General features: G+C 36.4%; 1 protein-coding gene and 1 pseudogene across 2 annotated transcripts in view; both read right to left on the bottom strand.

Moving 5' to 3' along the window:
• Positions 1-405: 405 nt before the first annotated feature.
• LRRC69 (leucine rich repeat containing 69) overlaps positions 406-27,480 on the bottom strand; it is a 105,740-nt gene continuing 78,665 nt past the window's right edge. The window contains 3 exon segments of the mRNA NM_001193750.2: positions 406-749; positions 20,745-20,924; positions 26,123-26,224. Of these exon segments, the coding sequence (NP_001180679.1) occupies positions 639-749; positions 20,745-20,924; positions 26,123-26,224 (393 nt within the window). The 3' untranslated portion in view covers positions 406-638.
• Positions 8,487-11,961, bottom strand: LOC114680381 (nucleotide triphosphate diphosphatase NUDT15 pseudogene; annotated as a pseudogene). The gene is made up of 2 exons (XR_013396985.1): positions 11,941-11,961; positions 8,487-10,389 (listed from the first exon to the last, which is right to left on the bottom strand). The product of XR_013396985.1 is annotated as a nucleotide triphosphate diphosphatase NUDT15 pseudogene (transcript).

The raw sequence follows: 27,480 nt of genomic DNA, 5'->3' as shown, positions 1-27,480 counted from the left end.
TTTTCTACTTTTCTGTTGTCCTTCAAAGAAAATGAGCAAAATTCTCATTTCTGCACTACTGCCTCGGCAGTTTGTCATGTAAAATTTTTTTAAAAAGAGAAAAAAAATTAAAAACAGTCACAAAGTGATATTACAGGTTACCAAACCAGAGTTTCCAGGCTCTACTCATTTTTTGTGTGAAGATCAATAGATATTAGTGCTTCAAATGAAATCACACAAATGTAATATGACTATCTAGCACAAACAGTGATTCCTTTTCAATTGCAAAACATTCATAAAATAAATACTTTTCCCCATCAAAGTCTCTTAATACTCACCTAGAAAAAGAGGAGTGGTAGTCATAAAGTAGCAGGAAAAAAATAACTCACTTGCCACACAAATCTTTATTTTTCAATTTTTTTTTTTTTTTTTTTTTTACTTTTTTTAAGCCAAAAAAAGCACACCTAGAATCTAAGCAAGCTAAAGGCAGATTGTAGTGCTTAGATTGGGAACATCATAATGGAATTATTTTTCTTCCTTTATTTAATATGTTGACAAAGAGAACAGGCACAGCATAGTATCCTAAGTAGGGCATAATCTGTGTATGCAGAGCTGACAGGGCAAGTTGAGTGAGGCTATGAAGGAGCACCTCACCTGTTCTAAACCTGAGCAATTCCAAAAAGGTTAGGGTCACGTTGAGTAAAACATTTGTAAGAACAAATTAACACTCGGAGAGGCACCAGCTGCAGATTCTTGCTTATCTTCCAGTCCTAAAAAGTAAAGATTAAAAATAAAATTTAGTCAGTGTTCAATAAATATTTTTCATTAAAATAAATATTTGCTTTCTCAGAGGTTTCAGAACATTGATTTCTAAAGGACGCACTATTCTATTTATGCTTGATTTGCTCTTTTCTCACACATAAAAACGCAAACTTAACTAGCTAAGAAAGTCATACTCAAATGCTAAACAAAATCCAAATGATGAAAGATCATGTGTGCTTTTATTCAAACATATCATTATGTAGTCTAACCATAAAGTGTTTGAAATGAAGGTGAAAAAATGATATAGAATCTACACGAACCTGACTTTTGTCCTTCAGGGTATTAAATTGATCAATCAGCAAATATTTACTGAACTTCCTAATGGGCATCTTGGTTTTACCTGCCCAGCATGTAGTTCCCATGGAAATTAATCTTCCTAAAATTCTTTGTTCACTGTCTGCACTATTCATTAAGATCTTCACTGGCTAGGTCTCAAGCAAGTTGCCTAATACATGAATTAAATTTTTGTACTTCAAATATTTCTAATCTTACTTCTTAGTGTACAAAATAAGCAGTCAAAACCCTGTTAGCCAATTTAGTGTACATATATTGACCATTTATGTTTGAAATAATGGTAACCTCAAACGTTTACCATTTCTATGCTTTATAATCATCTTCCGAAATCAACACAGCTCTCAGTGAGAGAATCCAAAAGACTCCCACAACTGGTAACTAGGAAATATTTAATTGGTTGATAATGCTACTTAGTTTTACCATGAAACCATTTGGCCAATACCATCACAACCCACAATGAGAAATTTGATGGCTGTTCTGTTCACTCTTCCACAAAAGAACTCTTAGATCCTATTGAAAGGTTCAAACAGGTAAGCACAGTTACTAATCCACCCTTGAGACAGTAACAGCCTTTTAACCCTGGTGATATATCAGCAGGGAGCCAAAGTCATAAGTCATATCCCCTTCACACCCATCTCCAACAGTGGCTGTGAAGCACTTAGAGGATACACAGCACTATCCTAACCGTAAAATATTTTGGATGAAGGTGAAAAATGGTACAGAATATCTACAAACCTGACTTCTTTCCTACAAAGATATTAATTCATCAATCAGCAAACAGGTACTGAACTCCTCAGTGGATGTCTTGGTTTTTCCTGTCTGGGATCCATTTTCCATTGTACTGGCACAAAAGTCCTGTTTTTCCTTTGGGCAACTACCACTCCTCCAATCTCAGTGTATATGCTGGGGGAGTGAGAGAGCAACTTTTCTCACTCCCTGGCTCAATATATGACCAAGCAACTCAGGCCCAGGCAATGACTCAATTGCTTCCCTCTGACAATGGTGATTATTCTCGGGTAAGCACATAATGCAAGACAGTCCAAGGAAGCCAATGAACATCAGCCCCAGGACTTTCTCTGCATCTATTGAGAGAAGGAAGCTCTCCCTTTACTCCCAAAAGACACAATTTAGGCAGCTGCTACTGGAAAACAAAGCCAAAACAAAGAAATGCAGAGATAATAAATAAAGGACAGATTCCCATTGATAAATTTGGAAAACTAATTTAGACATGACAAAATCTTCAACTAGATTCATCCCTGGACCTTGTTCACTGCTTAAGTTGGCGTATGAGTTGGGTTTCTTTAACTTGCAACCAAGAGTCCTGACAAATTATAATCTACCTAAAATCTGCACAACATTAGGCAAAGTGTCAGGCTACAAAGATATACGCAAACAATCCCTGCCTCTTAGCATCTAGTTGGAATCTTAGCATCTAGTTGGAAAAACAATAATCATACACACACACACACACAGAGACACACACACACACACACACACACACACACAAATAGAAACATATGGCTCAGTCCAAAGATAGGTTCTACATGAATGCAGAGAAAGGAGATACCATAGGCTGCATATTAAGCAAGATTTCACAATATAAGAAAAAGGTGAGCTGGATTTTGAAAGTTGACTAGAATGTATCTGCCTGGGGAGAAACCAAAAGGACATTTCAGGAAGGGTGAACTATGAGAGCATAAATTCGAGAATGTGCACATTGTATTGGAGAAACAATACAGTATAAACTATAAATAGACCATAAAATGTTAAATCATGGAATATCAACAATACATTAGTCAAGAAGTAAAAAGATTTCATAAGTATTTTTGAATGACAGACACATATAATATTTCAAATCTACTCTATAAGATATAATATTGATTCCCTAACTAGATTATAATGATAATGATTAAGTGATGAAATTGTGGTTGGAGAACAAATGACAAAAGACAGAGACTAAATACGGTCTTTTCCTTTTCCATATACTAGACAACCATCTCACCCAACCAGTTCATCCTGCCTACTTCTGTAACATATCTCAGCCAGAATTAAAGAACTATGGAAAATAAACTGTGCTACATACATTTTCCTCAGCTCCTATTTAAGAAACCCGAACAAAAAATAGAGCCAGGAACCAACAGGAGGAAGTTAGAGAAAGAAACAAATATAAACTAAGGAAACAAGTGAGACATCTGATTTGCTTTGTCCAGTTTCTTCATGAGGTGAAAAGTTTATAATAGAAAGTATTAAAGGCATTTTCTATTTCCAGTGTGGTTTTAGCCATTTCCCTCGTGTCATTAAGACATTGCATGGGCAGAGTTTAGGTTGGCTCTTATTGCAAGCAGGAATGCAAAGTGTCTGTGTCCCTCTTTCCCCTTCTTGGGGGAAACATTGTTTAGTTAATTAGAATAAAATGAATATTTTGGTGAGATTTTTAGATTGAGATTGAGATTTTAGATTAGATTGAGATTTTTAACGAAAGGCCCATTGTTAGTTGTATAGTGAACATGAAACTTTGAAGTTGATTATTCTCTAACTTAATAATTTCTATTTCTTATACAATATTTTTCAGGGCTATGAATTGTTTTCTAGAAACTTAACTGAGAAAAACAACTCAGCATAATTCCTCGGTATTATACTTTTCCATCTAGATTAATAATCTCTAGTAATGTTTGCATGACATGAAATTCTCGTACCACTTTACCACTTGCTGCCCTTTTAAATTTGTATTTCTATTTGTGGCATCATTGCAACTGTATCTACTGGTACAACATATGTCCATTTGAAATGAGCATGTTACAAAGGAATAAAGACACTCTCTGTTATAGAAGACCTCTCTTCACAAACCTCAATTAACAAAAACTCATGATTTTGTCAAAGACAAATACTGCTTTTGTCATTGTTTATAGATAGAAATCAAAACACTCAATGAAATATCCTTTCTGTCAAGTCAAGGTCAGTGAATAGGAAAAGGAGTTGGTCTGTGATTATATATGCTTTTATTTTGAAAAAAATATCATTCTAGCAAAAAGCTTCAAAAAGTGAAATGCTATAATACAGTTTACTTTTTCACTCATTAATATTTGCATTATTTTCTAAAGCAAACAAACACATGATTATATTCTCTACATATTTTTTAAAAAGCAGTTTTCCACTTTAAATTCAAATATCACTCTTTGCTAAGTTTTATGTTTGTTGAGTGGTAGAATTGAGAAATTTTTTAAAATCATTCAACGTAATTGGTAACCATCACTGCCGTATTTTAAACTTTGAGAAATTAAAAATTATTGCAATATATATTTATATGGAACAGTAAAAAGTTTGGATAAGATTTCAATATTATATGAAGCACAAGGAATAGAAAAATAGCATAACATGGTTTCCTGTTTTCTCAGGAAAAGGTATCTCGGTAGGCAAAATAATGTCCCCTCCAAAGATGTCCACATCCTAATTCCTAAAATCCATGAATATGCATGTCATCTCACATAGCAATAGGGACATTGCAGGTTGGGTTAAATTAAGGACCTTGAGGTAAGAAAGTTATCCTGGACTATCCAGGTGGGCCCCATGTAATCACAAGAGTTGTTAAAGTGGAAGACAGAGACAGAAGAGAAGGTCCAAGTGAGGTGATATGAGAAGGCCCAGATCTGCCAATACTGACTTTGAAGATGGAAGAAAGGAACCATGAGCCAAGGGGGGGCCTCTAGAAGCTGTCAAGGGCCAGAAAATGGTTCTCCCCAGGAGCCTCCAGATGGAAACCCAGTCTGCAAAATCTTGATTTTTGCCCAGTGAGACCCATGTTTAATTTCTGATCTACTTGACTGTAAAAATATATATATATACATTTCTGCCAAGTCACCAAGTTTTGGGGAATTTGTTAACAGCTTCAATGGAAAACTAATACTGTTATCATGTTCCAAATTAGCAGGACCTGAAAAGCATAACAATGGCAGCCCTCCCTGCTTATGGAATCAAGACATTTTCATGCTGGAAGAGACTGGTCTAACCCCTTCATTGTCCAAGTAAGGAAATTAGTCCTGATATAGTAAGAAGGTAGATGGTTTACCTTAGGCCTCATATTTCAACGTAGAGACAAGATTAGAATCTAAGTTCACTAAATTATAGATTAGTGTTAGTCACTGTATGATTCCCAGGCTTTTTCATTAATGAGGATTTCTATTATAGTTTAATAGCAACTACAGAATGGTTTAGAAGAACGAACAGTTGTTGGAAAGTGCACATGTTTTCAAATAACATACTGAAGAAGTACATTTCTTTTCTATGCCAATCTGTCTCCAACTAAGGGTTAAACATATTCACTTGAATTATCCAGGCATCACTTGAAACTCAACATGTCTAAGATAAAACTTTGGGTCTTGCCTTCCAAACCAGCTCCCTTCTGGACTCCTCTTTCTCCTTCATACCCCTCAGAGGTTTCCCATGCTCAATCAATCAACGATTTATATTGTCCTTCCTTCCTTATGATACTTTCCTTCCTTGCATTTCCACCATCACACCTTACACCCACAGTAGGCAACCACTCTAACTGGCCTCTTATCTTCAGCTTCTCTTCTCTTCAAACTTCAATTAAGCCAGCACACTATTGCCAAGTGACTCTTTCTAAAACACACCTTTATCACCAGCTTTTCCCCACATGTTCAGTAGGGTTTCATTTTCAATCAAGATCAAGTTTAAACCCCTTACTTAGTCTAATCCTTTGATAGGTTCATGGCATGTGACCTCAATTTTTTAATAATGTCTCCTCCGGCCACTCCCATCCACAAACCAACCAAACTGATTCACTGCCCTATGAACATGATTTATTCTCCTCCCTACCATTCTCTTCTCCTAAAATGTCCTCTTTGCTGTCTTCTCCATGTATCTGAATTCCACCTATTTCAAGGCTATATACAAGTCCCAGCGTCTTTCTGGGCTCTTCCCAGACCAGACAACCTACAGTGATCTCATCTTCCGCTTTGAATCCTAAAGTAATTGGTCTCTATCACTCATTTAACATCTAGATTTTATTGCTAATATCTTTTACATCTTTAGCATTTAAATTTAGATTTTAAACCATTTGGGACAGACTAGGTCCCCTACTTATTTGCATTGTACTTAGCATTCAGTTCCTTGTTTAAAGCAGGCCCTCAAAAATTTATGGAATGACTAAATATAATTTGTCACTGCCATGCCACGGTGATAAGTGACATGAGCACTGCTCTGAAGTTAACTACTCCATTTAGCAAGGGTAGCCATACATTGGGATTTGCCAAGGACAGTCCTGTTTCCTATTGTTTTTCCAGCTATTAATAAAATCCACTTTTACTCTCAAAAGCATCTTGGCTTAGATGATACATTATATGGTCATTCCACCCTCAGGGCCATTTGGACTGTGATAAGAACAGAAACCACAAAGAAAATCCCGTCATGTTCCAGCCAGCCAGCTAAGCAGCATTCCCTCCCCGACACAGTGGTCCTGCTCTCCCACAGCACCCTCTGCATAATCAATATCCTCTGAATTTCACAAGGAATGTTCAACATTTTGATGATATACAGCTTCAGAAAACTAAACTAAAGCTGAATACAATTTAAGATTATTTAGAAGAAAGAAAATTGTAGATACAGAATACTACTGTGACTCTATCCAGCAGTTTAAGAACAAAAGAGAGAGTTCTCTGAAAGGGTAAGAGTATTTGAGGAGTTCTCATAGGAGTAAAAGTAATCAAGACACAGTGTATGAGCTCATTTATGCTCTAATTATTTTGCTATTTTTGGAATAAAACAATAAGAAATATATATCCATTTTAATTTTTCTAAACAATAAATACTTATGACTTTCATGGCTGTTTAGAATTAGAAATGTAATGCTTTTTGATCCTCTTAGTACCTAATGTATGTTAACTTGACCAACCATGGCATAAATGTTTTAAAACTTACATTCATTTTCACAGCTGACTGGTTGAAATGATCAGTTTCATAAATGAATGTCAGTGGTATCTTAACAGTAATAACCTTTTACTGCAAAGTAAGATTTTACTTTGTAAGTAATGAGTAAAATTATTAAATGTAATCCTATGTTTCATTACTGGCAGCTTGTCATAAAAAAGGAATTAAAGTTACAAATTTTCATTTATTTTCATAAAGTAGATGAACGTTTTTTGCTCATGTATAGGGAGACCTACTCAGTCTAATCTCTTTTGAGGGTAGTTTTAATTACATTACATCATTTAACACAGGGTTGAAAGTTCATGTTCCAAACCATTCCCTCCCTAAATTATTCAACTTTAAAGGAATCTGGGGAAATGTTAAGTTCAACTAACGAGACTATAAGAAATGAAAACTATTAAATGCATGTCTTGGGTACAGGATCACTCAAGTGTCTGGAAAGAATTTTATGAGACTATTTAGGTTACGTCTAAGTCATTGTTCAAATACGGGCAAAGTTAGTACTAACTAAAAAGGATAATTTTTTGTTGCTATTTCAAAGATTTATATCATTAGTAGCTAATATTGAAATATCAACTACCTTGAAATTATTGATCATTTTGTAATTGCTAAGGACTAACTCAACTTTGATGGCAGAACTATAGCATTTAGAAAAAGACAAAGGCATCTGGAGAAACTATGATCAAGGTTGATATTTGAGACTGAATAAAATTGTTTGACTATTTTCCAATCCTCATCTCATTATTTCATAAAGCAAGCATGACATAATTTTACATTCACCTGAATAGAAGCAATTACAATTTGATATTTGGTTGTTCTGTGTTTTATGTTGAGAATAAAGACCCATTTATCATCCAGTGTCTCCCTCCTTTGAGTGTAAACCCCGTAAGAAGCAGAACATTGGGTAAAGCACAACAGGGGCAACCAGACGTTGGCATTATCAAATATGTTCTCCCTTCCTGATAAAGCATTTGCTATAAAGGTCAGCAGTCTCTAAGTTTAGTTTCTGAAGAGATAATTAACAAATTAAAAAATTTTTAACAGAAAGAAAGGCTTCCAGGCAAACTATTTTTTTTTTTGTATAATTGCTGTCTACTTAACATAAAAATCTAGAGATATATAAAAGCAATTGTTTACCAGTGTGGTTAATCTGATTATCATCCCCAAGTATTCTGTGCATGTTTTCACTCTGTTTCAACTCTGGAAACATGGAACTTAAAAATGGCATTTAATTTTTTTTTAATTGCTAATATCTAGTAATATATATTTAAATCTCAATTTTCTTTATCGATTTTTAAATATGTTAAGCATCCTTAAATTTATTTAGCATGATTAACAAGCTGTACACATTTATTCTAATTCCATTGTCACATACTTTTTTAGTATCATATACTTACTAAATATTATTAGTTTAATGATTTTTATAAGGCTAGAATCAATGTTTTTTTCTTAAAATTTTTATTAATCATTTACAAGTAACAAAAACCCATTATGTATAAACACATAAATAACATTTTTGACAAATAGCTATTTTTATTTTTTTCACATATTAAAACCCACTAAAAAATAACCATTTTTCTAACCACCAACAACAAAAATCATTAGTGAGAAGAGTACTGCTGCTTTACATTTTTCCAAATCTCTTCAATGTCTGATGACAGACGAAAGCTGGATTCTCATATCTGCTTTTGCATTCAGTCTTTTACAATATCACACCAGATAGCCTCTCAAAAACTCCTCTGCACACTCATGAAAAAAATGAGTGAAAAAGATAAATGATGGCCAGGCGTGGTGGCTCACACCTGTAAGCATTTTGGGAGGCTGAGGTGGGCAGATCACTTGAGCTCCAGAGTTCCAGACCAGCCTGGCCAACATGGTGAAACCCCGTCTCCACTACAAATACAAAAATTGGCCAGGTGTGGTAGTGGGTGCCTGTAATCCCAGCTACTCAGGAAGCTGAGGTAGGAGAATTGCTTGAACCCAGGAGACGGAGGCTGCAATGAACTGAGATCGTGCCACTGCAACAGAGCAAGACTACTTCTCAAATAAAAAAAAGGAAAAACTATAAATGATGAAATGATGTCTAAATGTTATAAAAACAGCTTTGACCTAGAATACCCTTGAAAGGCTCTTGAGGACCCCCGACCACACTTTGAGAACCAATGCTCTAGAAGAATCTCTTCATTTTACGTATAAGGACCCTGGACCTCAGAGAGAGTAAGTGAGAAACTCAACATCACACAGCCTGTTAATAGGAGGATACAGACATTAGATGGTTTGTCTCACTTCTCTTGGTTTAGGTTCTCAATTGGAAACCTGGGAAATACACCCTAATGACCTGTCCTATTCCCTGTAAGTTGCAAAGATTGTCACAATATATTTATTACCCTCTCCCCAACATTTCTTTAATAAAAGAGGTAATCAACAAATTTGGTAAATTTTGCAACAGGCATACTGTGTTTGAACCTAAACTACAATATTTGAATTCAGGTCTCTGTTTGAACAGAAACACTAACGCAAATTCGACTGCATCCTACTCCATGCAAGCTAGTAATGACAAACTGTACAGTAAATATCATAGGTAAATATGGAAAGCAGATTACCCATAATATCAGTATATATCATATATGCTGTGTCTGGAATACAATTCAATGACATATTTCAGAAAAAATTTCTCAAGTACTGGCTGAAAGGGTGGTGGATACATTAAGAGATTGCAAATAAATTAGCAATCATAAGATCTTTTTTAGATAAAATGGAGTTGTTCTGAAATGTAGACATTTTTCATTCCCTAACCAGACCTTATTCTTGTGTTTTTAAAGAAAACCAAGAAATCTTCTCGGCCACCTAGAGATGATTTCCTTTGTATCCCACCAGATGGTTCAGATCTTCTTTAAATGGATCATAGCATTGTTCTTTTAAACAACACAGTCCCCAGAAAAGCTGGTCCAGAGGAGGAAATTCTTCCCAAGGAACCCACTCCCAACTTTCATTTTTTTCAGGTTCTACATTCTTTGGTTCTGAATCATGAGTCACATCCACTTCTCCTTTCATTAATACAGTAACGTAATGGTAATTCTCCTTCTCAATGAAAGAATTCACAACTGAGGCAAAGCGAACATTTTTCAGGTGAAAAGCTGCTTCTTCCCAGATTTCCCTTTGGGCACATTCTTCCCAGGTCTCACCGAACTCCAAATGACCTCCAGGGAGTTGGAAACTGCTGGCTCCAACCGAGCCTTTCCTCTTCCCCAGGAGGACGCAACACGGATGCTTGCAGCTGGTCACCACCACTCCAACTCTGACTCTGGGCCGCGGCCCCCGTGGCTCTGCACTGTCTAAAATCAATGGCTTTTACAAAGCAAAACTATTTTCCTTTAGAAGTTTTTTCCTGTTATGATTTTCTGACACTCCCATGCCTTCTGCCTATCAATATATCTACATGTGTAAGTCTACGTTTTGAGTTATTTTCCCTTAGTGCTTGAAAATAGTATGCCATTGTTTTTTCTGGCATCTATTAGTGTCAGTGAGAAATCTGATGTCAGTTCATTGCTGCTTCTTTGTAAGTGATCTATCTTTTCTTAACATTTCATCTTTAGCTCTTAATAGTTAAACTTTGGTGGTATATAGTTTTACTAAAATGTGTCTATGTATGGATTTGTTCTTGTTTGTTGTGCTTGGCACTCAAAGTGCTTTTTCAATCTGAAATTGTCTTTTTTCAGTATTTGAACATTTTCTGCCATTAGCTAGGACATTCAAAGGGTGTAGATCCTAGCTAATGGGTTTTTCTTTTAACCATTATGTTTTTAATTCATGCTATATTCTTATGCCATTATGTTGATGTTTTTATAATGCCCTCAGACATATGTAATTTATAAAAATGTATTCTCTTTTAATTTTTAAAGTGAAATTATATAGATATCAATTCTCCTTATTTTCCTACTCTTGCTTCCAAGTTTGTTGTTTCCTCAGTGATGATTGATGTTAACCTGTGTGTGTGTGTGTATGTCTGTGTGTGTCTCTGTGTGTGCATGTCTGTGTTTAAAATCCTGTAAGAAAGTTCTATCTATCTGACCTGAATGGCCAGTGGTTCTATTTTCTACTCTGCAAGTCAGCAGAAGAAAAGCCTCATCTCTCTTTCACATGACAGTGTTTCAAACATAAAAAGGTAGCTATTGGGAGTAATGGTATCATCATCAGTCAATAAATTTATTTGCACTTTCTCTTATGATTCAAAATGAAAATGTGCATGTTCTCGTGCAGGAAAAAGAGACAGAAGGTAGTATCAGGAGGTGTCAGGTAAGCTAAAGTCTTAATTCTATTATTTGATAGATTTGAAATTTGTGAACAAACTACTTAACTTTGCTTAGTCTTAGTTACCTCAACTGTGAATAAAGACAATGAAAACCAAGTCACAAAGTTAATATGAGGACCAGAAACTCTATTACTTAAATGTCATCCCATGAGGAAAGTTACCTCTAAGCCTCCACCAAAGTAATTGTTTGTTCTGTCTGTGACTCTATAGCATGGGTATATAATGCTTTATGATAAGGCTTCTTTTTTTTTTTTTTTTTTTTTTTTTGAGATGGAGTCTCGCTCTGTCGCCCAGGCTGGAGTGCAGTGGCGCGATCTCGGCTCACTGCAAGCTCCGCCTCCCGGGTTCACGCCATTCTCCTGCCTCAGCCTCCCGAGTAGCTGGGACTACAGGCGCCCACAACCGCGCCCGGCTAATTTTTTGTATTTTTAGTAGAGACGGGGTTTCACCGTGGTCTCGATCTCCTGACCTTGTGATCCGCCCGCCTCGGCCTCCCAAAGTGCTGGGATTACAGGCGTGAGCCACCGCGCCCGGCTATGATAAGGCTTCTAACGTTACATTTTAATAGTCTGTGATTTCCTCAATACCATGAACTGCATCTTATTCATCTTTGGATCCAGAAAGCTTAGCACAGTACCTTGCATATAAAGATGTTCAAAGAAAAAAATATGGAAAAAGCATTTTGTAAGTGGAAAACCACTACCATTACCCATCTTCTAGTTGTTTAAAACCTTTCATATCTCCTCTTCTTGGTTTACTCATTCCCTTAAGATGATGGAATAGATAAGGCTCATCACGCAGTAACATTCTATTGAAAATTATATTAATTTTTTAAAGTAGCAGTACCTAATCACAGCATTAAACTTTTCCTGAATTGGTGTACAAGACAGACTAATATTACATCCTCCTTACTAGCTCTTTCCACAGCCTACAATCATGCACATATCTTCCCATTTTCAAAATCTTTCTTCAAGCCTTCATCACCCTCCAAAGAATATTCTATAGCACTCCTACCTATTACAGCTACATTTCTTGGAGATTAGTCAAGACTTGCTGGTTTCACTTCTGTATTCTTACCAGGCTTTTTTTTTTTTTTTTTTTTTTTTTTTTTTTTTTTTTTTTTAGACATAGTTTCACTCTTGTTGCCCAGGCTGCAGTGCAAGTGCAATGGCATGATCTCGACTCATTACAACCTCTGCCTCCTGGGTTCAAGTGATTCTCCCACCTTCTCAGTCTCCCAAGTAGATGGGATTACAGGTGCCCACCACCATGCCTGGCTAAATTTTTTGTGTTTTTAGTAGAGATGAGGTTTCACCATGTTGGCCAGGCTGGTCTTGAATTCCTGACCTCAGGTGATCCACCCGCCTCAGCCTCCCAAAGTGCTGGGATTACAGGCATGAGCCACCACGCCTGGCCCCATCAGGCTTTTTACCAATGCAACCTGCTTTCAGCCCTGCCACTTAATGACACAAAGGACACCACCTTCCTCTTTTAATTTTTCAGTGCTATTTCTTCTCCTCAGCCCTGGATCTGTCAACTTGGCATCTTTAGTCAGCTCATTCTTGAGCCCATAATAGAGTAAGAGAGCAGCCAAAATTTTCTTACACCTAGAGAATAGTGTAGAAGTGGTTGAAAGAGAAGCAGCAAACAAAAGGGACTTCAACATCAGAACAAGAAGACACAGGGTACATGGAAGAAGAAGCATGACCAATGGGAAGTAGAAACCACCATGGAGCTTCGATCTAGATAGGAAGATCATACACCCAGAGGATGCCAACATGAAACAGGACATTGGCAGGACATATGGCTCCTACCTACTAATACCATGACACTACTTAAAAACTCCAAGAATTAGATAATATAGGGAGAACGGAGGGGAAGGAAATTCTAAGTGATCAAGATAAAACCTGAAATGAGTTAGGAAATCCTAAAATTACCACATAAGCCTTGAATTAACGAGGTAAATTTTCCAGTAGAATGGGGGCCCAAATAAAAGCTATGTTCAGCAGAAGAAAAAGCAAGAAAGCCCTGTTTATTGCGCATCTGTGTTTTATGGCTGAAGAATTCGTGCCACTCTCCGTGTTTTGCCTTTCTGCCCCTGATTGTTTCTTTTCATTCTCATTTGCTGACTCCTGCTTTTGCCACCTTTTAATAATATTGTCCTCCAAGGTTCTGTCCTTCTGGTCTTCTCACCCTACTGGGTAGATCTCCTTGGGTAATCTTCATTCCCAGGGCTTTGAGTGTCACACTTATATAAACAATCTTTAAATCCACATCACCAGGTCTAACCTCTCTTTGTCAAGCAAAAATGTCATTTTGCTAACCCCTACTTCAACAACTCTAAGTAGCTGTTACGGGCTAAACTGCGTCACCCAAAAATCCATATATCTTAAACCCCAGTGTCTCCGAATGTCGCTGTATTTGGAGATAGGGTCTTTAAAGTGGTACTTAGGTTAAAAATGAAGTCAAGTAAAGTGAGCTCTAATCCAATATGACTGACTTCCTTATGAGAAGAGGAAATTTGGACACAGATATGTATCAAAGGAAGACTATGTGAAGACACAGGAAGGAACCAGCCATGTAGAAGCCAAAAAGAGAGGCTGCAGGAGAAGCCAACCCCTTCTGGCACCTTGCTCTCAGACTTCTAGCTTCCAGAATTGTTAATAAATCAATTCCTGTTGTGTAAGCCACCCAGTCTGTGATACTTTGTTATGCAGCCCCAGCAACTTATACATTAGCTTTTGAAATTAAGCTCAAACTTCACACACAAGAGTCATTGTAACCTCACACTGCTGTTCTCTCCAACTTCATCTCTCATACCTCACCTTCCGTGACTTCCCCGTACTCGTTGTGCAATTTATATTTGCACAATATTACCTCTGCACAGGCAATGGTCTAGCCTGAAATGCCTATCCACTAGTTCTTTATCTATTCTAAATGCCTCCCTAGCCTTCAAAGCACATTTCTAAGAAATGCCTCTTAAAATAACTTAACATTTATTATGGATTCTCCAAACACAATCACTGTGGTAGGCACCAAGGTTAAACCAGGGACAATCCCATTTACTGGAGATGCCTTCTTCTCACAGCATCCTGTGCAGCTTCACATCTACTTATCACAAGAATGCAATCATTCTCTCTTTCTTGTTTGAAAGCCTTGGTTTACAAAATACACACGCGCACACACACACACACACACACACACACATAAAAAATTATACTTATTAAGCACCTACTATATGCTACCTCCGTTGCACTGTTTATGCATTACCTCATGATCCCTAACCACATTTCTGTGGGATGGGTATTATTACTATTGCCATTTGACAGATGAGGAAGCTTAGCCTTGAAGAGGCAAGTAAGAGGACACAGGTGGCAAGTGGTAGGGCTGGACATCAAACCTAACTTGTCAGATTCCAGTCCTTATTATCCCACTTCTCCTGGGAACATGTGAGTTTCTCATGGGTCAGCGTTCTGTATTCCCAGCCCTGGCAAATAGCCTAACACATAGTTAGAAAAAAATTTAAAAGTTTCAGTGGAGAAATAAATGATGACAGAAGAAGGATCTTTAACATAAATGTCTTAAGTTCAGCTGAAGTAAATGGGGAATAACTAGGTTGGAAAGGCATAGGAAACATAGCCTAGATCTTCTGGTTAAGGATAAGGAATAACATGTATGAGTTCCCTGCCCATATCCTCTACTTGGAAGCTTTCTGAAATTGGCAAAATTACTTGATTTCTCATTTCCTGGGATTTCTTATAGGTGTCATAGAGTTATTTTGGACATTAATTGAGGTATTCCAGGTGACATATTTAGCAGAGCACCAGACGCACACTCAGTACCAAATAAATTCTGGCTGCTGTTGCTTGTATTAGGTTGTAGTTTCTGAAAGAGAGATATGAAATAAGAGTAGCAGCACATCAGATGGTTTTGAGAGGAATCTGTCAGAGCACAATTAAACATGGCAACTTGTCCAAGGTGTTCAGAACATCGCCAGTGGAAAGCAGGATGTTTTGAAAACTGTTTCCAAGTAATCTGACATGCTGTACTCATTAAATGTCTCTTGAATATAACAATCCATTCCAGATGATAATGTGAATGATTCACAGATAGCTACATATGTGATCAAGATTACATATTTACTCCCATCTTGAGGACCAACATACATTTCTATCCTCATTTTCCCACCGATGAGCTCTCTTTTCTCTTTGTATTTAAGGTCCAGATGGTTTTAAGTTTCAAATTCCTGCTCAACCACTATTTTAATGTTCTTTTTACCTACCTGGTTAGTTCTTGATTCTGGGCTTTTAAAAATCTTAACATTAGCCCTCCTTAGCAGCACCTTTGCCAGATTTTTCTTATGATACATAGAGGTGTAATATGTTGACAAACTAATTAAAGGAGGAACTGGTATTCAAATCTAGATCTGATTTATCATCCTGTAGAAATAAAATATTTATCAGGTATTGTCCCAAGCTCTCTCTCTATAATGATGAACAAAACCAAAATGGTTCTTGAATTCCTTGAGCTTAGTACTCAATGGTAGAGACAGACACCAACACCAAGTAAATCGATTACTACAAATTTTGCTAAATGCCATGAAGACTTCAAAACTTTCTGATGTAAACACCAACTCAACTTTGACAAAGACATTTCCATAGCAAGAGCATTGAGGTATTGAAAAACTGAACAACTTAAATCACTGTTTCTTATTCATAGAGAACTTTTATAGGCAACCACTACACTAAGGCCCAATATACATGTAACTGAGTTGAGAATGATTTCTCTGATTAGATTCTTCCGCTTTTATTTCTTTGTCTTAAGCACACATAAATATGTCTAGTACAAACATAATTTGTACATACTGGATCAAGAGGAAAACACTTCCAGCCTTCCTTTTAGTCTCCCAATTCACATGCAACATTTTACAGTACTTGGCAGTGTCAAAAACTCTGGTAAAGGACATTGTGAGAAAAATCGTAGTAGCTCCACACCACAACCATAGCTGACTTAGATCTTTTACTCTGGACTAGCTCTGTGGATACTGTCTATCAGGCTGTCTATCAGGATCCGCAGAGCTAGTTCAGAGTAAATACCTGACATCAGGTGATGTGAATACCTGGCATCAGGTGATGTGTAAATACCTGACATCAGGTGATGTGAACTCCGATGACTGTTTGTGGATTTCATTCTACAGGATTATAAATGAACTACGTAAAGTGGCTGTTGTAAAATCTGTACTTTGCTTCTTGGAAAGTAAACAGGCCAGTAATGTGAGCCTCCATGTCCTAAGCATGGGTTAGTATAGCTAAAATAACCTACATATTTTCTGGCCCACAAATATTGTATTATTCATTGTAACTCTTGATAAAAGCTCTCTACTTGGTATGAAGGATAGATTTATTTATCCATTCATTCATTTATTCATTCATATTTTTGATAATTAGAATCTGTTCTTTTATTTTTTGCCCTAGAAAGTAATAATACAATCTTTCTAGGTAGGCTACATTCTTGGCTTCTTTCAATCTTAAATTTGTTTTGGACAAGATGCAGCCTTAAAGGCAAAAAATAGTAAGAGACAAGGCCAATGGAAAAAAACATTTAAAATCGGCAACTCTAGGTAAAGTGTATACAAATGTTCGTTGTATTATTCATTCAAGTTATGTGTTGTTTTCCAATGTCTCAAACTAAAAAGTTGGTGGGAAAAAAGTTGTCCTTGTTGAACCTCATCATGAACAACACATATAGTGAAGTTCATGAAAGGAAGTTTCACAATTACAGTTTTGAGAAAGATAATGTATCTCTCAACATAAGTAGTGATGATCTCATCCAGGAGTTAGAAATGTAAACTTACGAAACAACTAACAATGCTAGTAAGAATACATTATCAGCATTTACACGCGCTCATAGATTGGCCCTGGGGAAGCTATGGGCTGTGAAAGGTGAAAGGCCTAATCCAGGCTCTGGAGATTCTTGGGGACATGGCATACTTGTATGCAGAAGCCTTTGTTCAGCTTACAGCGGAGTAAAATGAAAGACTTTCAGCATAGAGTCTAAGAAGCAGACTAACAAAGCAAACTCTAGAGTGTGCCTGAAGGCAGCCATAGTAAGAATTCTCCCCAGCATAGAGGCCATATTAAGATGTTTGTCATCTTCCAGTACTCCACAGTGGATTTACCCCTTCACCAACACCTCCTTTTCTTTTTTCAGTATTAGCTATACTACACCTTTGTCACTAACAATTCATTAATTCATATATTCAACCAGTGAATATTCATTCAACTTTTTCTATATTCAACTTTTTGTTATGTGTAAGAAACCAAGGAGGCCTTGCTTACTAAGGTGTGTAAGACACAGCCATTGCCCTGTGGTACTCGGACAGCCCTAAATAGGGACAGCAGAGATTCCCAGCCCTGACTGTACATGAAAATCAACTAGAAATCTTCATAAAAATGTGGATGCTCAGGATCCTAAGGCTACAAACTCTGATTTTGTAGGTCTAGTAGAATCTTTAAAAGATTCTTTGGTAAATTTTGTGAGTGGTTGGTGATAAGATACACTGAGGCCGGGCACAGTGGCTTACGCTTGTAATCCCAGCACTTTGGGAGGCCAAGGCAGGCAGATCACCTGAGATCAGGAGTTCGAGACAAGCTTGGTCAACATGGTAAAAGCCCATCTCTACTATAAAAAAAAAAAAAAAAAAAAAAACAGGTGTGGTGGTGGCCACCTGTAATCCCAGCTACTCAAGAGGCCGAGGCAGGAGTATGGCTTGAACACAGGAGATGGAGGTTGCAGTGAATCAAGATCACCACCACTCTAGGCTGGGTGACAGAGCCAGATTCTGTCTCAGAAAAACAAAACAAAAAAAAGATACAAAAAAAAAAGATAGGTATAAGCATATTCACAACTCAGATCCTTTATTGGCACAAAGACTAATGGAGTATAATGATACCCTAAATCACTCAAACAACAGGACTTAGAATCAAACTCCTTAGAGATAGAGATGATATTAGAGGTCATATATCTAGTTCCCTACCAAAATCTTCCCATCCGCGTGCACACACACTCACAGCTAACAATGAGTCCTAGACTTCTCAGTATGCCTAACAGACTAGATAGGAGTCTATGGCTTCTGGGTTGCTCAGGCTCCCAAATTTTGCAGGAGTCTCACACTTACCCATGTGCAAAAACAGAACTTCTATCTCTCCCCAACGAACCTACTTCTCCCTTAGTCTTTCCTATTTTAGTTAAAAAATAAATAAATAAATAAATAAATAAATTTTTAAAAATCTGCTTCACACAGTTCTGTAGGCCAAAAAAGCCTGGAAATCTAAGTCTTATCACTTCTTTCTCCAAGATACATCTCCAATCCATCAATTTCCCTCCACTGCCACTATGATCATTATCTCTCAGCTGGTCTAGTACAAATAGCCCACTGCCTAATCTCACTTCCTTGCCCTCTAATTCATTCTCTATGCAAATGTTATCTTTTCAAAATGTAAATTAGGACGCACCACTCTTTTACTTAAAATTCCTCAAATATGTCTCATCACACATTGAATAGAAGCCAAATTCCTAATGTAAACTACATGATATTTTGTGATCTAATTCCCGCCTATCTCAACTCCTAGTCGATTAATACTTTCTAATCACACTGAACCATTTTTCAGTTCCTCAAATCAAAAAGTGATTTCCCATTAATACACACTGTTCCCACTGGAACAGTTTCCTGGAAACACTCTTCCACAATTCTACCTGACCTTCTTTTCCTTTAGGTGTCATTTAAAATATCCTTTCCTCCATGAGGACTTCCCTTATCCCAGATTTAAAGAGAGGCTTCCCTGATACTCTTCCTTGTAAAACCCATTGGTTATAGGCTGAATTGTGTTTCTGCCAAGATGATCAAATTAAATGATACCTGATTTTAAACTTCTAGCCTCTACAACTGTGAGACAATAAATTTAATAAATTTCTCTTTTTTTTAGACAGAGTCTTGCTCTGTTGCCCAGGTTGGAGGGCAGTGGCACAACACTGGTTCATTACAACCTCTGCCTCCCAGGTTCAAGTGATTCTCCTGTCTCAGTCTACTGAGAAGCTGGGATTCAGGTGCCCACCAGCACACCCAGCTAATTTTTGTATGTTTAGTAGAGATGGGATTTTACCATACTGGCCAGGCTGGTCTCAAACTCCTGACCTCAGGTGATCCACCCCCCTCGGCCTCCCAAAGTGCCGGGATTACAGGCATGAGCCACCAGAGCCAGCCTAAATTTCTCTTATTTTAAGTCACCTAGTTGGTAGTACTTTGTTATGTCAGCCCTAGCAAACTAATATACCATTCTTTTATGTCATGTTAGTCACAATTCATGTTACATTTGTGTTTACTTATTTGTTTGTCTCCTTCACTAGATGATAATTTTCAGAATGGTAGAAACTGCAGCTGTTTTTATTAATTTATTTAAAATTATCCCCCAATATTATACTCTGCTAGCCCAAGGAAGGCCAAGGACTCACCAAGAGTAGAAAGGAATTCTGGTATTAAAAGCAAATGTTGGATAGTCTAGAACAGGTGTGGGAAAACTATGGTCCCTGGGCCAAATTTGGCCCACCTCCTGTTTTCATAAGACTTGTAAGCTAAGAAAGGTTTTCACATTTTTGAATGGTTGAAAAAGAAATCAAAATAAAATAATATTTCATGACATGTTAACATTATATGAAATTTAAATTCACAAGTAAAGTTTTATTAGAACACAACTACACTTATTTACATATTATCTAGAACTACATTCATGCTACAAAGGAGAGTCAAGTAGTAGTCATACAGATCACACTGTCTACAAAGCCTAAAATATTTACTATCTGGCCACTTACAGAAAAAGGAGTTTGCTGAGCTCTGGTCTAGAACATGCCTTATGGGCTATGTGAACTGTCCTGGGATTCACAACTCCTGAGTGACATAATGTTGCAGGTGCACATTCATGCATATTCAGTGTTCTAGAACACCATCATGATATAAACTAGCCAGCACATTCACCTTTTCTACACCAAGAATTCCACAACAGACTATTGACCAATTCTTCTTCTGAGAAGAATATAGTTCTCGTTTTATTATTAATATTGATGAACAAAAGGGATTTACTAATTAAAAACTTTCCACTTTCATGATGTTTCTAGAATGCATGTATTCTGATAAATTTAGGCATCTATGAATGTAAATAGAATAGGTGATGATGATTATTACAGATACTTATCCAAATTTGTCGATCCATAATTTACAGCATACTATCCTATAAGCCAATCATAGGTACAACTCTAGTTAGTATTGACTGATTTAGATAAGAAAAAGGGTAGGAATAGGTATTATGGTCATATTCGCACAAAAAGCATCATTTACCTTTGGTGGAGAAACAAATCGAACACATTCCAGCCATACGGTTATAAAGTGCTGCCCACATATTGCACATGTTTTTCCCTGAGAGATCATGCTCCTGACTTGTGGGTACCGTTCTATGCCATCCATTAGGAAAGGGTTATTTTCTGCTAGCTGATTCATTACAAATCTTGATGTTATTTCCTAAATTGAAAAAAAAATACAGTTCTGCAGATTGTTTTCAAAACTATTTTACATTACATTGATTTCTACTTCACTGGATAAAATGTATGGTTTATTATCTAGATTCTGTTAAATTAAGATTCTGCAGTATATGTAATGAATTGTGTTGTAAATGACTGGCATTGCAAATAAGTTTGGTTTTCATCAATATAAGAATAATAAGTTTCTTACCTTGTCATATTTCTACATCTCTTACAAGTCATAATACATTTGCATTACACATTTTATAAAGTTAGACATAGTTTAGGTTTAAATCTGGCACCTCTCATTACAATAAGCAAAGACTGTACAAACATTCAGACTAGATTCAAAAATGAATTTTGTCATATTCGCTAAGGTCTAAATCCTAACTACTTAAACTGTGGTTCACAGAATGCATCACATGGGAGCTTATTAGATATGCGGAATGTCAGACACACTCCAGACCTACTGAATCAAAATCTGCAATTTAACTGGTTCCTCAGGTAATCTATATGCATATTGAAATTTGAGAAGCACTGGCCTAAATTCCTTGCTGCATTGAGAACCTGAATAGTGCCATCAAAAAAGCAATGATTTATATGAACCAAATATCTGAATTTAATCTTAGTTAAACCTATCTACCTAGATATGTTCAGAAAATTGACTTGCAATAATAGTAATAAAATACTAAATAATAAAGGGAAGAAGTAAGAAAATGGAAGTTGCCTTTCACTAGGGCTATTATCATCTTAATAAAAATATATTACATAGTGCATAAAATTAAATCTTCACTGACCAAGCAAAGAAAATAAATAAACATTTGCCTGAATCCATTAAATTTTCTCCAGTTTGTGTCAGTAGCATGGAAGTTCTGTATAAATGTTACAAAAACACTGCTTGAAATTTCAATCATGTTTGGGGATGATTTATTTGGTACATTTTTTCCTGACATAAGTGAAAGATTTCCCAGTAGTATTGAAATAGTCCACATAAAGCTCTGATAGGAATTTTTGAAAATACATATATACATACATAATCTTTCACACATTCACCCCAATTAAATTCTTTAAAAACTGAAAACATAACAGCAAAATCTTATAAATTGCTGTGCCCATTTCCTATTACCCTATCCCTCCCAATTAACAAGCACCCGAGAAAGCTGCCTTTATACAGTAAACAGCTCTGAGCATGGATTCTTTATTTGTCTGATCCTTCAACAGCACAAACTCCTACCCACTTAAGCTCATTCTCCTGGGTGGTTGCATGACTGAGGTCATGCTTTCACACTAATATTACCAGGGTGCTTAAATCAGATGTTTATTATCACCCTTTCTCCAACTACTTAAGCAGAGCATAGCTTGTGATTCTTAAAGAAATACTGATTTTATAGGTAGGCTTTTAGTTACATGAATTCAATGGCCAAGTCTTACTGTAAAGCTGTAGAAAATTCATGGACAAGGATTCACTACTGAAAATAGCAGATGATAGAAGCATTTGCTGAAATACAAAGGACCTAAAAATAGGTTCATATAGATCACTTTTTCCATTTATGATTTCTGGACCCAAACATGTTTGTTGCACTCAGTATATCTGACCGCTCTTACATCACCTATTATTTATATTTTTCTTTTACTTGTTGCCAATGTGTTACTTTGGAAGGATAACATACACCATTAAAATACAACGTTATTACTTGGAAATATGAGTATATATAAAATAAAATACTATTGGCATGACCAATGGTATCTTTTAGGACATCTCTTAGAGATGCATTTAATGCAATTTTTGAGAATATACAATGGTCTAATTCCAGTGTTATTTAAAAGTCAAGAAATCTTTTATAGACCAAAATGGTCTATAAAAATATTTCAAAATACTCAAATTGCTCCTTTTAGATAGCTTATATGCTATTTTCTTAGAATATTTGGAAGTTAATTATAATTCATCACAAATGAAATTAATTTTATATGTCCTATTTTTCCCTACATATTTTTGAGTTATTAAATTATACACATAAAATTATATAATATGAAAAATATAAAATGTAAAAACAAATATGAATCCTCAGGAGTGATGCATTTTGGAACTACTGTATAATCAGGTGTATGATGTGTATAATAAGCACTAAAACATAGCATCAAGAGCAAAAATTCAAAGTCAGAGTCAAATACAAACATAGATGTAAATTCTGGCTCTATGACTTATCTGCTGTGTGATCACATTTGGGTGAACCCTTAAGTTCCCTGATCTTGAATACCTCATCTGTAAAATTGGGATCTTTTCCAATACTATCACATAGAGTTTAGAGAATTAAATTACATAAAAATGGTAAACCATTTAGCCTGGCACCTACTAATGCAGTATATTCTGGCTAATTTTTCTATAATATACTTATTAGCATTAAATTTTACTTCATAAATCTCTGAGGTGAGGTAAAGTTTTTAAAATCTTTACCAAGGCATAACCCATATCATAGTTCCTGGAATTCTTTGACACAGCAAGTAGTTTAATCAGTAACATTGACTAATTGCCCAGTAGAAATAACTCTTACTTTAAGTACAAATCAATTTAAGTCACTTTTCTGAGAAAAATTCCAGAGATACTCTTAAAACTACCCAAAGCATTTACATAGTACAGGCAAAAATACCAACTTCCACTGATGTATTGTAAAAATTAACGTTTGTGCTCCTGGACCCAACAGTTCTGAAAATTAGAACAATTTCTCTCTCATTCACAGCCCTCACAGACAAGGTTCTTGTCCTCGAAGGCTCTCTGTAAGACAGCTACCAGATTGGGTTAACTGCTAATTCAGCCTCCTCCACAAACCAGAACCTCCTCCAACCCAGGACGACCCTGTCTCTATTTCTCTCAGCTCCCTATATCCCCTTTCTGAACCAATATTGCAGCTGGGACTCTGGAACCCAACCACTTAAGTTGGCATCATTGTTCCAACATTTAGTAGCTCTGTGACCTCACATAAGTTATTTGACTTCCCTGGATCTCCGTTACTTTATCTATTAAAAAGTGGTCAATAATGATACCTATCTTTTTAGGGTTAGTAGAGGACTAAATTAGTTTATTCCTGTGTAAGTGCTTAGAACAGTACCTTGTCCATAATAAGCATAAAATAAGTGTTAGCCACTATTATTATACAAAATGATTGATGAAAGGAGAAAAAATAAGTTATAAAGGAGTAAAATATTAAATACAACAGTTACTCAAATCATTTAAAACTCAATTTCAAATGAGATGTTTTTCTGTTACAGAAGAGTAGGAAATAATGCTGTTTGTGAAAATATTCTGTGAAAGGGAATCTGAAAAAAGTAAATCAAACTATACAAGATGTCAGTTCTTTGGGGCAGCAGTTACATTTTTAGGGATAATATGCACAGGAACTAGAAATTTACTATGAGAATGGTCACTATCACTTTGCGTTTTGTTGTTGTTGCTTTTTGACTGTGGGGGGGTTTTGGAGACAGGATCTTTCTCTGTTGCCCAGGCTGGAGTGGAGTAGCAGGAACCCGACTCATTGCAGACTCAACCTACTGGGCTCAATGGATCCTCTCATCTCAGCCTCCTGAGTAGTTGAGACCACAGGCACACACCGCCATGCCTGGCTAAGGTTTTTAAAATTTTGTAGAGATGGGGTCTCACTCTGTTGGCCAGGCTGGTCTCAAACTCCTGGGCTCAAGCAATCCTCCTGCCATGAGCTCTCAAAGTGCTGGGGCTTCAGGCATGAGACACTGTGCCCAGCCTTGTATCTTTGTTTATAAAGGCCGAAAGGCCAGAATATTATTAATAATTTAAACATCCAATGGTGGGGAAATAAAAATATTATGATATTATCATATACAGAATACGATGTATTTATCAAAAAAGATGTCATGGTCTGGTTTTATTTTGTTTTGTTGTACTGATTGGAAAGCTATTCACAATAACTGAGTGGAAAAACAACTCTATATAGTGTATAGAGTTTGAACTCATCTTTATCTTTAATTACAAAAATATTCTGAAAGCATAAAAAATTCTAAAAGAATAAATGTCATAGAGAAGAGTACTAATTTGATTTCTTAGTTTTGTTTTGTTTTGTTTTTGTTTTTTGTTTTTTTTAGACAGAATCTCGCTCTGTTGCTAAGGCTGGCGTGCAGTGGCGCGATCTCGGGTTCACGCCATTCTCCTGCCTCGGCCTCCCGAGTAGCTGGGACTACAGGCGCCTGCCACCGTGCCAGGCTAATTTTTCTGTATTTTTAGTACAGACAGGGTTTCACCATGTTAGCCAGGATGCCTCAATCTCCTGACCTGGTGATCCACCCGCCTCAGCCTCCCAAAGTGCTGGGATTATAGGTGTGAGCCACCGTGCCCAGCCTGATTTCTTAGTATTTTTATTAACTTCTATTGGCTTTTTTCCCCTCAATGTCTCTAAAGGAGCTTGTATTACTTTTGTAATAAGAGACTTTTTAAAAGTCAGTATAAGAAATTTTGATTTTCTTCATTGCTCATCTGTATTTTATTGTTTTCTGTAATAAACAGGTATTATTCATACGATAATTTAATTTTAAGAAAAAGTAAGCCACTGGACAAGATTGGTTGTTTCCTGCAGCCAGGAAAGTTGATCCCATACAAATCCTAAAAGTCTTAATGACAATCCTGCACATTAGCTACAGATCCAAATGGATCTCAGAAATCTAAATTCATGATGGAGAATCACAGTCAAATGTGAAAGGATCTATGTTCTCTGACTTGGCTATTACAAAGAGTCCTCTAATATGCTTTCCTGTTCCTTCTTTTAATACCATTAACTTGTTTTGCTGAAGTGAACATAGTTTCTGGATCATATTCATTCATCCACTAGGGATAGAGACAAGTAAAAAGGGAGGGAAAGAGGTAAAGACTCCACTAAGAACAAATCAATACATCTTTAAATAACACTGAAAAAGCTAAAGTGAAAATAAATTTCTCTCTTTTATTCATCCTACAAAATATTTCCATTTATCTGAATTACGTCACTCTGGGTGACCTAGGATTTCACTGGATTCTATAAGCAAGTCAAAAAGATTATGTATAGGATCCACATTGCCAATGGACTGGGATTACATTAATCATTTGCTGGCTTGGCAAGAATGTTTTAAAAGAAAACGCTTTAAAATTTAAATTGTGGCTTTAGTTTGAAGACTTAAGTGAAAGAGGTAAGCCTTTACCTGTAGACTCCAGACGTTCTCCCGTTGTGTAGAAATCACTGGCTGCTTCAGGAACAGTGGGTTTCCCTCACAGTAGAACTCCCTCAGCTTTAGATCCTGAAACTTTTCAAACAAAATAAAAACCTTATTGCACAACAAAATAATGAAACTACCTCTAAAGCTACATCTTTAATATAATTAAACTGAAATTACTTTATTTAGGACTAAAACTCCACAGTAAATACTCATGTGGATTTAAGTCGTAAATAAAGTAATTTAGGGGCACCCTGGGGTATACTCTACTTATCAGAAGCATAAGAATTTTAATAGTGTCATGAATGGCCATGACCTTAGGGGTCACTGGTCATATCCCCATTCTGAACAATTGAGAAAACTTGTTTAGGGTTATAGAATTGGTTAGCAATAGAACAAGCATTAATAAATTGAGTGCTGGGAACATTTTGCAAATATATTTATCAGAAAACCAAGCATAACAAAAAATAACATCCTAACAGACACCAACCTCTAGATCTCAAAGACTGCCTTATGATCCATTTGTTAAATGAGGAAAGTAAAAGAAATATAAGAACATCAAAATGTTCACATTATAACTTATTAGGGACCTTGAAAATACTACTAAAAATACAAAAATTAGCCAGGTGTGGTTGTGCATGCCCATAATCCCAGCTACTCGGGAATCTGAGGCAGGAGAATCCTTTGAACCCAGAGGCGGAGGTTGCACTGAGCCGAGATTGTGCCACTGCACTCTAGCCTGGGCGACAGAGTGAGATTCTGTCTCACAAAAAAACAAAAACAAAAACAAACAAACAAAAACAGAAGATGGAAGATATACAGTTCACAAGGATATTTAAACTTCTATGGAGAAAGTCTAAATCCAATTGCACTCTACAACTTCAGTAGAAAAAGAAAAGATTAAGAAGAGAATAAGAAGAGACAAGACAATGTCTTATTCTCTTACAGAATATTTTGTCTTGCCTCCCAAAAACTCATGTAGCTTTCGCAGTTAACCTAATTTAGGGAGTTATTTCTCTGAACCTAAATTTCAGCTGTAAAATGGGGACATATGACCTATTTTACGTAGCATGCTGGTAAACCAAGTCCTTGAAATGAAGAAATAAAAAGCCTTAATTTGCAGTGAGTGTTGACCGCACAGTGTAAATCGTCCTGCTATAGCTGATTCACTGAACACAGAGTTTGGGAAGGGATGTGCAAAATTAGCTCTTGCAAGCCTGGGTGAGGTGGCTCCACACCACTGCATCTCACAACATTTATAGGGAATTTAGAGATATTTCCATAATTTGAGCCCAGAATTTGAAACATAGCAAGCATGCAACAAATTAAAAACAACTGATTTTAAA

The sequence above is a fragment of the Macaca mulatta genome, chromosome 8, assembly GCF_049350105.2.
Source record: "Macaca mulatta isolate MMU2019108-1 chromosome 8, T2T-MMU8v2.0, whole genome shotgun sequence".
NCBI lineage: Eukaryota > Metazoa > Chordata > Mammalia > Primates > Cercopithecidae > Macaca > Macaca mulatta.
The sequence above is the reverse complement of the archived record's forward strand: the minus strand, read 5'-3'. Positions and strand labels throughout refer to the sequence as shown.